General features: G+C 41.5%; 1 protein-coding gene across 1 annotated transcript in view; it reads left to right on the top strand.

Moving 5' to 3' along the window:
- The window catches only part of VPS50 (VPS50 subunit of EARP/GARPII complex), a 76467-nt gene that overhangs the window by 23665 nt on the left and 38552 nt on the right, over positions 1 to 14250 (top strand). The window contains exons 10-16 of the mRNA XM_082194144.1: positions 4013 to 4055; positions 4241 to 4339; positions 6091 to 6231; positions 7852 to 7984; positions 8933 to 9024; positions 9981 to 10075; positions 11181 to 11279. Coding sequence (XP_082050270.1) covers positions 4013 to 4055; positions 4241 to 4339; positions 6091 to 6231; positions 7852 to 7984; positions 8933 to 9024; positions 9981 to 10075; positions 11181 to 11279 — 702 coding nt within the window. The remainder of the gene's footprint in view (positions 1 to 4012; positions 4056 to 4240; positions 4340 to 6090; positions 6232 to 7851; positions 7985 to 8932; positions 9025 to 9980; positions 10076 to 11180; positions 11280 to 14250) is intronic.

Here is a 14250-nt window from a genome sequence, read left to right as displayed (position 1 = left end):
CGTTAGGGCTCAGCGTTGGTATGAGAAAGCTGCAAATGTTCATCCAAGTGACGAGGTGGGCATAGTCTGGGCAACAATTGTGCGGCTGTGCCAAATGCTTCTTGCATATTTACAAATAAAAATTCTTAGCCGATTGCCTTGGCACACCATTAATCTTTTGTACCTCTGTGTACATGTGTCTGTGTATTTAACAATGGGCTAGACTCTTGTAATTGAAATAAATGCACAGCAGCCTTATTAATCTTGCAGACATTCAAATGCGTAAAACCATACATCATTGATGGGTTTGCTAGTGACATTTGTATATTGATGCTGCTTAATTATTGAACAGGTGTTCTGTTTCATTGCATTGTACTTCAGGTTAGCGGGAGAAATGAAAAATATTGGCAGAGTCAAAAGTGCAAGCCTAGCCCACTGAGAAAAGCCCCAGTTTAGCTAATTAAGTGGAGAAGAGAGGCCAGAATCCGGCCCCTTCCAGTTGCTTGTCTGGCCCAACTGCCAATCAGGCTGTAGGACTCCTTTTGCAGTGTCTTGTTGCTGAAGGAAAGGCGGAACGAGGCCCTTAAGCTCTGGCCTTCTCTCATCCATCTATATTTTATATTCCTTTCTTATGGAGCGATCTAAACTTCTCCCTCCTGGTCTACTGGGGCTTTACAGATCTACAGCACTTCCACACAGGTGGGGTCAAGGAAGCAAATCACAGTGCTGTGATCAGGCCTGAATTGGGCTTGATGCCATCACAGAATCCAATGAATCTTGGGCCACCTCAGTCCCACCCCATGAAAGCCCTGTTTGGGAGCTTTCTGCTGGGAGGGCGTCCTGCTGGCAGCACTTTCGGCCATCCAGTAGACAGGAGAAGGGGGAGCTCCACGCTAGCAGAGTGATGCTGCTGTTATTTTGCAGGTAGTAGCAGATGGATGCCTCTGCCCGGCCCAATCCTGCTCTGCTGCTACATTTTTCAATAGATTTTCTATTGCAAAAAATGAGAAAAGCAGAATATAAGAATAAATAAAAAAATGAAATCAGTTAAGTTAAACAATATTATTATAAATATGTTGTCTCGGACATGCCTCTCAAAGTGTATTGTGATTTATTTATTCTTTAAGTAAATACTGAAATTAGATATATCCATAATTGGAGTTTCTTTAATATTCTTGATTGTACTTTTTGCTGCTTTTTCCGTGCTGGCATGATGTTGCTCCCTTTTGTTTCATGCCAGATTAAGGCAGGCAAGGATACAAACAGGGCCCTCTTAATATGCCTTAATTAATTGGCTGAATAAAATGAATGCCATGAATTAACGTGTTGGCACAGTTAATTGCGTCTTTGAAAGATCAAATTGTTACGCCCAGGGATTGTTATATTTCATTTTGTCACGTGTTATGGATTTGAGCTGTGCGCTGTGGAATTCTGTCAATTTGCTCTTGATATGAACAAAGCGAATTTGAGGTATATCACTCCCCTTCGCTATAGTACACGATGCACCAAAGAAACAATTTGTGTGGAAAATAATCAGCTCTAGATGGAATGAATTATTCTCACAGGGTCTATATGTGAAAAGCCCGGTGTGGGAAAGAGTGGCAAGAACAAAAGGAGGCTTGTAAAATAAGCCTTCTTTTCTTTTGTTCCTCCTCCTGACTATATTTTCCCCACTGTCAGAGATGGATCAAGTATTTTTTTAAATAATAATTTTTGGATTGTATATATTTTGTATCTGAAATGGATACTGCATTCTGGTTGTACTATGCCAGAAGCAGAGGAAATGAATATGTCTCCCGTAGCTTTCACCATGACTGCACCCAGCAAATACTCAGATATGTGTCCTGCAGTCCTCTGTGATGGCGCAGGGTGCCTTTCCCTTAGTGGGGGGGGGGTACGCCAGCCATAGTCAGTGGCAGCATGCAACAACACTCATAGACTATTTCTGGCATGGTTTGTATCCTGTATGAATTCAAGGCCCAACCCAGCTTTTCAGGAAGTTACAGGGCGGTAAAGGTAAAGGGACCCCTGACCATTAGGTCCAGTCGTGGCCAGCTCTGGGGTTGTGGCGCTCATCTCCCTTTATTGGCTGAGGGAGCCGGCGTATAGCTTCTGGGTCATGTGGCCAGCATGACTAAGCCGCTTCTGGGGAACCAGAGCAGCGCACGGAAATGTTGTTTACCTTCCCGCCAGAGAAGGTATTACCTATTGATCTACTTGCACTTTGACATGCATTTGAACTGCTAGGTTGGCAGGAACTGGGACCGAGCAATGGGAGCTCACCCCGTCGCAGGGATTCGAACCGTCAACCTTCTGATCGGCAAGTCCTAGGCTCTGTGGTTTAACCCACAGTGCCACCTGCGTCCTTTTCAGGGCCATAGTAGGGAAGAAAACCTACGTCTCAGAGCTCCATCTGCTTACCTTTCAAAGGCGCCTCTTCTCCCTCTGGTGGGCCAACATTGCTTGAAGGTTTTTGCATTCCAGTACCATTCCTCCCTGGAGCATGAGAACGAAGACCTCCTCTAACAGTGGTGCAGAAGAAGTGCCTTTGTAAGGTAAAGCATATAAGACCGCGGAAGACCATCTAGCAGCAAAGTCTCATCAGAGGGAAAAGAGGTGTATGATTTTGCCAGGGGCTGGCACCAGACATGGTGCTGTGACACGTTAAGTGTGTCGGCTGCAGCGTGTAGATGTGTCATGCGAATGCTCTCCATGCTCCTCCTTGAGCTGGAAAGGGGTTAGTTTAACCTCTGGTTTGCTAGTAAAACTGAATCACTGTGTCATGAAATGATGCAAGTCTGAAAAGTGTGTCACCAACGTGAAATGTTTGGAAAGCTCTGAGCTCGAGGATAAGGCTCTCTTCTACCCTCCCGTGTTGGAGGCATCATACCTCTGAATATCAGTTGCTGGCAATCACGAGTGAAGAGAGTGCTGTTGAACTCAGGTGTCATAGGTGCCTGGTTGGTTGGCTGCTGTCTTTGGCCTCATCCAGCAAGGTTCTTCTTACTATGCAGTATTGATATATGTAGCACATTATGGTGCTGCTTTAAGACGTTTCTTTGTGGGTGGGTTGTCTTGTAAAATATTGAATGACCATCCAGGATTTCTCATTGTACCTTTTCTCATTAATTCATGCATGTAACAAATTAACCGAAAAGTGCAATGTACAGAGCACAAGTATTAAAATTCAGCATAAAATTCAGCATGCACGCTTTAAAAAGACATCCATACTTTGGTTGCTTAAACCACCTATAAAATACACAGTGCTCATTAACCGCGAGGCATCATTTCAGTGCATGTGGCTTAGTTGTGCTGCAAAATTAAGCTACTTTGCAATGCCTTCCTTAGCGCATCATTGTGATCATGAAGCTTAAAGTGGGGGGGGGGGAGAGAGAGAAATAACTGGGTTTTATAATAATACTTTAATTATTTCCTTTCCCTGATTTAGTTTTGTCATGCAATGCAAGTCTAGATGTGAGGAAAATTGCAATCTGGAAAATCCATCAGCTTTTGGTAGATTTCTGTTCAGGGTCTGAGCAAATGTCAAAATTTTGTCACAGAATGAAAGATTCTAAGATTCAGAGAGGATTCTTGGGGGTTGCATGGGACATACAGTTTGTAGGCTTTTTCATTTGAAACAGTTTCATGTGTTTTATAATTGCAATAGCTTTATTTGTTTCTAAAGCTGCATGTTTTATTATTGTAAGTAGTTCTGGGACCATAAGGTGAAGGGTGGGTAAGAAATCTTATATAAAAATAAATAAGCTGCTCACTTGAGCACGGACGCTTCTGTGTCTAATGGCCTACAGAGATGATTTGAGGATAATAGATCTCTTTTAGAGATGTGGTTTTGGCAGGTGGTGGGGTGTGTGTCTCTTCAGTCATCTTACAGCATTGCTGGCAGAAACTCTATTCTATAAAAGATCTGCCCAATTGCACTGATGTACCGCAACATTCATCACAGCCCGAAACACTTGTATAACTTGTTGGCTTGGTTCTAAAAGATCTAATGTTGGACTTTATTGTTTCGTAGTGAATTGAATTCAAAACTACAGGACACTTTGGAGCAAATTGAGGTGAGAATGCAGTCTATTGATTTTTTTGACAGAGTGAATACCTTGGCTAAGGGGCACTTCATCTGTTCAGATGATTATATTGCATTTTGCTTTCTTATGATACATGAATGTCTCCATATAAATCATATCTTTTCAATCTGTATAGCTATTTCATTTTACTGAATATTCATGACTTGACATTTTAGGAGCAGTTAGATGTCGCGCTTTCCAAAATCTGCAAGAACTTTGACATCAGCCACTATACCAAGGTGCAGCAGGCTTACAGACTACTTGGGAAAACGCAGGTGAGCATTCCCTGTTTGTTGTTACGTCTTGCTTATGAAGCAGGCTAGCTTGTCTTAACCATGCGAGCTATCTGCTTTGGTGGCGAAAAATGCTTATAATGTAGAAACAACCAAAATGGTCAAATACATTCTCTGCAAACTCAGTACTATCTAACAGATTATAGGCAGGTTGCTTCTGTCAATAGACACTAGTGATGGAATACATACAGACCCTGGGAGTTAATAAAATAAAAACACGACTGAAAGAAAATCAGTTCTTAGTAAATGATTACTCCCTTAGTGCGCTCATCCCTGGTTTGTTCAGCCGTTGAACCACCCAGGATGGATGCCTTGCACATGCACATATCTTGCTGTTAAGTGTAGCTAGCATTGCATCCAGTGTTCCCTAGTTGGAAATATAAATGTTTATGGCACATGCTCACTAGTTCTCTGGCTGGCAGGCAGAATATATCTGGGCAAGAATGCTCAGGGTGTCTTGTGTTGGCAAACAAGCCTGGCTGGCTTTTGCTCAGTGGCAGGTTTGCCAATCACCTACTGCACATTTATTCTTTTCCTTCACTCCATTTCTTGGTTCTGCTTTCCTTAAAGGACCTCTCCATTTGTTGAACCCTGTTTTGGGGGAAAATATGATAATTGTGTGTTTGACTAGACCACAAGAGGATTTACTGTTCTCTAGTGTCACATTTGCAATAATCTTTTATAGTCCATTCATTTCCTTATCTACGGCTCATCTGATTTCCAGCTGCATTATTAAGCCTTGGGTGTTTTCTTTTGTAAGGCTTATAGGCCCATGCCTCTCACATACAAACAGCCCACTAAAGGGTACTTTTCAAAATTACACCTGCTCTCCCGCTTCCAGGACCAGCGTTACTCCTTCTCTTTACATCTTGTTTCAGCGGAGGCTGTGTGTTATTTATTTAGTTATTATTTCGTTGGTTCTTGGGCTAAGAGGAAGAGAAGATTGATATCTCCGCCGATCAATAATAAGAGCAATTAAAATTTGCAATAAGCAAAAACAAACTCACAACTAAAATTTTGCCCTGCAAAACAAACAGACTGCAAAGCAGAAACAGGTTATAGCTCGGGTTAAAACCACACTAAGTCACAATAACCCAAAACACTATTAAAATCCTGGCGGAATATAAAAGATATTCACTGATGCCAAAAAGGTGGCAGGCCAGCCTCTCTGCAGAGACTGTTTCATAGTCTGGTGGTGCCACCACAATAAAGGCCCTCCTCCTCTCCTTTGTAGCCTCACTTTGCTTGGTGGGGGACACCCATGCCAGGACCTCTGTTAATAAGAATTAGGTAGACGTGGCAGGGGGGGGGGAGGTGATCTTTCTTTTAATCAGGTCCCAAACCATTTAAAACTAGCAGTTTAAATGGATCTTGGGAGATTACTGGGGGCCAGTGCAGCTGGTAAAGCGTTGCTCAGTCCTGGTTAATAGTCTTGTGGTTCTGTTTCGAACCAACCACAGTTTCTGAGCCATTTTTAAAGGCAATCCTACACACAATACAATGCAATAGCCTAAAAGTTCCTAGAGTATGGGCAAATGTGTCTAAGTTATCTCCAACCAAGTATGGTCATTGCTGGCTTATCACCTGAAGCTGAAAAAGTCACTAAGTGCCACGGAAGCTACTTGAGTGTCTGAAGGCTGTTGCCTAGAATTACAGTCTGTGACTTAAGGAACAGGAAGATGGAACTGGCTTTCCATTATGCATTGATGACTCTCCCCATCCTTTCTCTTCAGACAGCCATGGACCAACTGCACATGCACTTTACTCAAGCCATTCACAACACTGTATTCCAAGTTGTTCTCGGTTACGTAGAGCTGTGTGCGGGAAACACAGACACCAAGTTTCAGAAGCTTCAGTACAAGGACCTGTGCATGGTACGTAGTCGTATAAAGGCTTGGGACACTTTGTGTTTGCATGTATAGGCCACGTTTGAAGAAAAAAAATGGCAAGGAATTTCTAGCAACTGATACTCAGAAGCATATTGTCTCTCACCATGAAGGTAGAACATTAGAACATAGTCATCAGGATTAGTAGCCAATGGGAGCGTTTTAAATGCTTCCTTGTAGTGGGGGATTTGGTGGGGGTGGGGATCATGGCTGGAAGGGAAGAGTTAACCCTTCCTTTCCTGTGCACTGACCCACCCTGGAAATGGCCCTTCTGCACAGCAATTAGTTGGGGGGAAAAGTCAATGGGAGCTTTTAAGCTTTTAAGAAAGCCTAGTGGATGAGTGGGGGAGGGACCCCCTGGGGGCAGTGGGTGGGGAGATTTTATCAAATACTTTTTTTCTCTAGCTCTGCTGCATGAATGCATCTCATCCATTAAAAACTGTGTGAGAAGAATATTGTGGTGTGAATTCACTCTTAGCAGCCTTTCCGTGAAAAGAATGGTTTATATACCAAATCAGCATCCTAGCTTATTTGGACACTTCAAAATAATTCTTTCTTTCACTGAAGTGTTTAAAACGTTGCGCCTCCTTAATTTATTTAGCTTTATTGGCAGGACTGGAAGAACACTTCAAGTTTTTGAGTGCCAAAAAGCATGGCGTTTTTAAATCAATGGTGTATTTAAAGCCCTGTTAATTGTTATGTACAATCTCTTGGCAAATTGGAAGTGTTCTTGAATGCGTTTAGGCTCTTCTGCCTCTTAACCAATACAAAATTAACTAATACTTTAAACTAAATTATTGGCATGTGCACTTGCCCATTTCGTTTGTTACTGAAAGCGAACAGTTTTTTGTTTTATTTGCAGTCCATGTGGCATTCCACAGCTTGAAAGGGGAAAAGTGTGTGTGTGTGTTTAAAAAAATCTAGGGGATGGGGTGGTTTCCCTCATTCTGTATTACAGTGGTGCCTCGCAAGACGAAAATAATCCATTCTGCGAGTCTCTTCGTCTAGTGGTTTTTCCGTCTTGCGAAGCAACCCTATTAGCGGATTAGCGGATTAGCACTATTAGCGGTTTAGCGGTTTAGCGGCTATTAAAGGCTTAGCAGCTTAGCGGCTAAAAGGCTATTAGCGGCTTAGCAGCTTAGAAAAGGGGGGGAGCAGAAAAAATCGCAAGACTCGCAAGACATTTTCGTCTTGCGAAGCAAGCCCATAGGGAAATTCGTCTTGCGAAGTGCATCGAAAAATGGAAAACCCTTTCGTCTAGCGGGTTTTTCGTCTTGCGAGGCATTCGTCTTGCGGGGCACCACTGTATTCTTTTCATTGTGTGTGACATCTACTACTACTGCTAATAATAATAATAATAATAATAATAATAATAATAATAATCTATTTATACCCTGCCCATCTGGCTGAGTCTCCCCAGCCACTCTGGGCGGCTCCCAATCAAATGTTAAAAACAGTACAGCAATTTAAAAACAGTACAGCATATAGGCCATATTGTACAGATGTTGTATGTGTGTATTTGTCATATTCCTTCTGCATACAAATTTTGCATTTGACAAAACTTAGAATGAAGAAAAACATCACAGATCTTGCTTGTATGTTCCTTAGCACATTACGTCAGACAGTTACATTCCTTGCCTTGCTGACCTCTGCAAAGCCCTGTGGGAGGTCATGCTCAGTTACTACCGAACCATGGAGTGGCATGAAAAATATGATCACGGTGAACCTCCTTCGTCTTCTGGTAGGAACTGGTTATGCTATCTGAATGTATTATCTGAATAAAATATGTATTTTGAGTTAGTTTCAGAATGTGAAAAATGTAGTCAGGGCTGTATGAACAATAGGACAAAAGCTCTTCCAATATCCATCAGGGAAACAGTAAGATTTGGAATAAAGAACCTGTATAAAATGCTATTTATGATTTTTTTTTTTGTAAATGAAAATTGTTAGGCACAGTTGATCTCTCTCTCTCTCTCTCTCTCTCTCTCAACCTACTATTTCAGGAGCTTGAGGGATTTCGCAGTTGTTACTTAATGAAGCATTATAATAGTGAATATCTAGCCTGTGTGAACGCTCTGAAACTGAAATCCTAAACAAACTTTTTAGCGAGTAATCCTCCTGGAGAAAATGAGAATTACATCTGAACAGTGCTATTTTTCTAGAAAAAGAGGTGCCGGAACTCACCACGAACACCTTCCTTGTTCTTTTAGAATGGCAATGGTTTCTAACCTGAGAGGTGCCGGAACTGAGTTCCAGTGAGTTCCGGCTGAAAATAAGCCCTGCTTCTGAGTAAGCACACAAAAGGATTGTGCGGCACACCTTATTAGAGCATTATTCTTATTGTTACTACTTTTTATGCCTTTGCTATGGAGGCACCATGTATTGGGGGTGGTGGGACATTGTGGGTGTGGTGCATGTTGAGTGGGCCTGCTATCATCGCCTCACTGCCCAGATCAGCGAGTCTTGGTTAATGCCCTTCATTTTAGGTCAGTGTGGCGGCATTGTCTCTGCCACATTATGGGATTTGGGGTGTGGGCTTGCTATTATTGTCGTGGAGTGTGAAGTGAGCCTAAAGGATGTGAAATTTTGTCTCACATTAAAATAAAGCGCGTGTGCGCACACACACACAGACACAGTGAATCCCTCTTCCTTGTCAGCTTACATGTGAAACACATACATTATTTTCCAGATGGAAGCAATGTCATGGGTGCTGAGGAGACCAATTTTGACCGCAGCTACGTGAAAAAGAAATTGGAACATGGACTTTCGCGAATATGGCAGGTTCGTTTTAAATTGGCAAAATGCTTTCCACCCCCAGCAAATGCTCATTTTTGAAAAACATTAATTGGACTTTTAGGAAAGAATGTAACCCCCCCCCCATTATCTCTGGTTGTTCATAGTATCAGAGAAAAATAGGTTCGTTTCTGTCGCATGCTTTCATGTTCTTAAAATTGAGTTTAAAGAGCATGAAATGATGAAAACGTCAATTTCTCTTGAATGGACAGTACATAGAACATTCTTTGGGAAAGAATGTTTCTCTTGTTGATTCTCTGTTGCACTCCATTTCCCACTGCGTCCCTCTGGTTTTCTGTTTCCCACCCCAAACAGTACCTCTCCAAACCTTAGGATTCCCCAAACCTCATGACACCTCCCCTCTTGTTCATGGATGTTTTGCCTTATAAAATGTAGTGGTAGCAATGTGATTGCAAAACCAGTTAGATGCAGACTATGTTATATATGGAGGCTGCAAGTTCTTCACAAATTAGAAGTAACTTTGAATAAACAACTTTAACCCACTCCTCAAGTGTTGGTTATTTGATTTGTTTAGATCCAGGACTGAGTATCCCTCGAAAGGTTTCAGCCATTTATCATAGGTAGCAAATACATCAAATGCTATGATGGCATCTGCTTCATCATAGAGTTGGAAGAGAGCTCAAGGGCCATCTTAACCACGCTATATCCCCAGTAGGTGGGTGTCCAACCTTCTAAGGCAATCTGTTCCACTGCTGAACAGTGCATAGTGTCAAGACGTTGTACCAAACATTTAATCTAAATCCCTTTTCTTATCCTTTGAACCTGTGGGATTTGGGCCTATGCTCTGGAGCAGCAGAAACAAATTTGCTCTGTCATCTATGTGACAACTCTTCAGATCCTTGAAGACGGCTATCATATTGCCTCTTAACCATATCTTTGGTAGGCTAAACATACCCAATTTCAATATGTTTGCTTTTCTGCAGGATGTCCAGCTGAAAGTGAAGACCTATTTGCTTGGCACAGACATGTCTAACTTCAAATACGATGACTTCATCTTCGTCCTGGATATTGTCAGCAGGTATTTTCAGGGGCCATTTGTTCTGATAAAGAGACAAAGTGGAAGTTAACACAATAAAGCTTTTTGTGTGTGGGTTGAATTCTAAGAATTTTTTTCAAATATTGTTTGGTTGTGGCAGCAGCATAAGTCATAGCATGGCTGTTTCTTCACTTCTGTGTTATTTAAAATTGCTTCACTGATTAACTGGACTAGTTTTTCCAACATCTGAGTCATTCTTAGTGTACTTTAAACAAGCCTAGTCCAAAAACCTCTGGCGGGCGCTAGGTTAGGAAATGCCGAAATAAACTTATGTACATTGCTTTACTTTGAGGAAACTGCATCGGCTTTATGTTCCAAATATTCTGATTTAAATCAGACCACTATGTTTTAGGAGAATCAAATGCCTTAATGTGCATCGGAGCAATCTTAGTGTCTACTAGCATTAGTTCTCATCTGCACCAGACGAGTAGGAGTCTTAACTGCATACCTTTCTTTGAGGATCCTTCACCATTTTATGTTTAATCTGCTGAGAAAATTGTGAAAGTTCCTTTACAGAAATAAAGCTTCCAGAGTTGAAGGAATGAGGGTTGGGGAAGTATGGTGATAAAACAGGCTGAAGTGTTAACTGTTGTTAGTAATTAGAATGCTGAACTAACTGAATCACAGAATGTATTCTCCAGAGAACAGTAGCTGAAATTGTATGCCTTGCTTAATTTAAGGTTGCCTTGAAATGTTAATTTTGATAAGTAATACAAATGCCCTCCAAAGTGTGAGTCTACAGATCTTCCTTTCTCCTCGCTACCAAATCTAGGAAATTTGTATCATTCACCCTGATAAGTGCTTCCATTTTTCCTCCTTGGGAGTAAGAGTGATGATGAATAATCCAATCCATGTTTGGAGTGCAAAACTCCAGCGTTCTAGATATTTTCAATTGCTTGTGTAGAAATCTCCCTTGCCTTTGGTTTTCTGCTTTATACAGACAGATGGCCCACAGTATGAAAAGAGGATGCAGGCCGTTCCATGTGGGCTTCTCTTTCAACAGTGCCTACCTGAAGCCCAACCTGTAGTTGAAATGAATAATCTAATTCTTGACTTGAATGTATAATCAGAAAATCCTCTTCTGTAGGCTGATGCAGGTTGGTGAAGAGTTTTGTGGCAGCAAGTCGGAGGTTTTGCAAGAATCCATTAGAAAACAAAGTGTGAATTATTTCAAGAACTATCACAGGTAAGAGCTACAATAGTAGGCTAGTTGTTGTAGGAGGTCGACGTCCCTTTCAGGTTTTCAGGTCGTTAAGTGCAGACCATAAATGCAAAACATTTTTATGTTTGCAAAATAATGCTCTGTATGAAATGTTTAAATTTTATCAATGTTCTTTCTCAAAACTTTATTTTACAAGGTGCATAGTACAGTAAGCCTGCAACTGAAGTGGGGGTTTGCATTCCATAAGGTAAAGGTAAAAGGTAAAGGGACCCCATTGCGCCTAAAGCCAAGATCATGTATAGTTAAAATGCATTGGGCTCATTGGCAGGTCGGATTGCCAAAGTCATTTTTCTCAGAACTCCACCATCTATTGATATATCTATTTATCTATTTGCCACACACATAAAGTTGAATGCAAACAAGTTAAATGTGTGCAAGTTGCGGGCTTGCTGTAGTTTACTTTAATGCATTGGTGTTATGGGGACATATTTTTAGTAACATTTCCCATAAATTCCTGTCGCGTGCCTGGTTCCCAGCTACTGTTTTCACTACATAGTAGCAAGGCTAGATTTGCCACAGGGACAGAGGAAGATGCCTTATACCAGGGCAGGCTGTTTGACCACCTGTGCACCTGTGTTGTCTAATCCAGCTGGCAGGAGCACCTCAGGGTCTCAGGCGGAGGTCTTCCATGTCACCTGCTCTTTGATTCTTTTAACTCAGGCGTGGGGAACCTTTGGCCCTCCAGATGTTTCTGAATGGAAACAATTCCCATCAGCCCAAGCCACCATGGCCAGTGGCCAGGAATGATGAGAATGGTACTTCAGCAACTCCAGAGGGCCACAGGTTTCCTACACCTACAACTGGACTCAACTGGGGACCTTCTTCATTTGGTCTGCCATTTGAGCTATTGTCTATTGCAGGGAGAGCTAGCACTGTGCCCTCCAGGTGTCCGTGGACTCCTAGCTCACATAATCTCTTGACTGTTGCCCATGTCGGCTGGGGCTGATGGGAACTGAAGTCCAACAACATCTGGAGGGCACCACATTGTGTACCGTGGTCTACTTTAAACATGTCACAGCTTAAATCTCTAAATGCTTGCTTCAGAGAAGATTGCCTTGTATTTTCAAACACATAACAGAAAATATAGGGAGAACATTGTGACTGTTGAACATACAGGGTTTGGCAATTGCTGCCAAAAGGTAATTTTAAAACATTTATCATTGTTTTTGCATAGCCTATTGAGGAAGAAACTTGATCCATTTCAGTGCTTTTACCTACTGGGTAATAATTTGGACTGACGGTGATTGTTGCGTACTGATGTTGAATGGGTGCTGTAGAGATTTGATGGGCTAATGTTGTCTACAAAGCCCTTTGAAGATGTAGCAATTTCCATTGGACTGTAAAAATATTGTATGTGTATTAGAGCTTGAATCACCTAAAGCTTTCAGGAGTTTTAGGCTTTTGACTTCAAGTGGATACGGCTCTTACTCCTCATTGTGTGCTTTAATTAAGAACCGTTAGATACTTTTGTAGATGTATTAGTTCATAAGAGCTACCCAGTTGGTAGCTCTTTAAAGAGCATTGTCTTCCATTTGTTCATCTTGACATATGTAGACAGGTGGGCTATAGATACAGTGATTCCATCAAAAAGCTGTAATATAGAGTTGCCATTAAGAACATTGATTTATATAACCTATGACATAGACTGAATGTATTAAGCAATTTTATTGGGAAGTAGCATTATTTTTGAGAATAAGTGTTTGAGTGCTGGGGGTGATAATTGACAGCCTTACTCGTAAAGGACCTTTCAGGTAAGAGTGGCTCAGGGATTCAGAAGGAAGGAACTGGTAGATTTGCCTCTGCGATTTGGGAACTCAAGTAATACATGCCTCTTGGAAACAGAGCATGCCTTGTTGCTGAGTCTACACTCATTCTTGATCATACATTACTGGAAACACAAGTGTACACATATCACCAGCTGAAGTGTGATTTCTCCAGATCTTGGACCTAGGTTTGTGGCATACCATGGGAATGTTGTCTTGCATAGTGGTTAGAAAGGGGCAAGTCCCATTTTGGATTAAAACAGAGGTTGCATTTATTACAATATAAATCTCTTACATGAAATCGCTTTTTGGAATAGAAGGCCGCTTACAAAGCATAAAAATAGTAAACCAGTGAATAATGTATGCAAGGAGTTCATAGGCATTGGTCTGCCTAGACCAACAGATTGACTTCTGGAAAGACAGAGAGTGAGAAGCAGAAGAGCTGAAAAGCTCATAATGCTCTGTTTCAAAATGCAGAGTTAGAATAGGAACAAACTTCCTGGGATTCAGAGTGATGAAGATTATTAGAGCTGTTATCTTGTTGGCCACCCAAACAAAGCCTCTTCTAGATACTTGTTGAATTGCACTTGTTGATTGATGGACAGCTTCTATAGTTCTTGATAAAAAGACATGTGTTATGTCATACCCTTTGAAAATTGAGTTCCCCTTCCCCACCCTTTTTAGCCAAATGAGAAGGATATCAATTAGCTCAGAGCACATTTCTCCTTGCAATATGCGAACAGTGGTGAACATATTAGCAAAGCTTATGCTGTTTTATTTAAGCAGTGTTTTTTATTGATTGCCTGGAAAGCACTGCCAATTAATTTTTCTTTTTAAGACTCAAGACTTTTGGTTTTTAAAGCTTTGATCTTGTCTGAGAATATTTCATTGCCGCCAATTCCCGCCCCCCCCCCATTTTTCTTGAATTCTTGGCATGACTGTTTAGATCTGAGGAAAAAGAACTTCTGGAAACAGAACAAAATGTGCATTTGTGCTTTTGCATCATACAAAGGAAATATAGAGAACTGTGGCTTTTAATCTGGTTTTGTAAGAGACTGGCTAGGTTTGCATGCTTTCTGGGTGACAACGTGCCTGAGTGAAACACGGGACTCATGCCTTCCCCTCCCCTCCTTCTGTACAGGTGGAAGGAAGACTTCTACCAAGTTTATTTC

Source organism: Podarcis vaucheri (assembly GCF_965113315.1).
Source record: "Podarcis vaucheri genome assembly, chromosome: 12".
Lineage (NCBI taxonomy): Eukaryota > Metazoa > Chordata > Lepidosauria > Squamata > Lacertidae > Podarcis > Podarcis vaucheri.
The sequence above is the reverse complement of the archived record's forward strand: the minus strand, read 5'-3'. Positions and strand labels throughout refer to the sequence as shown.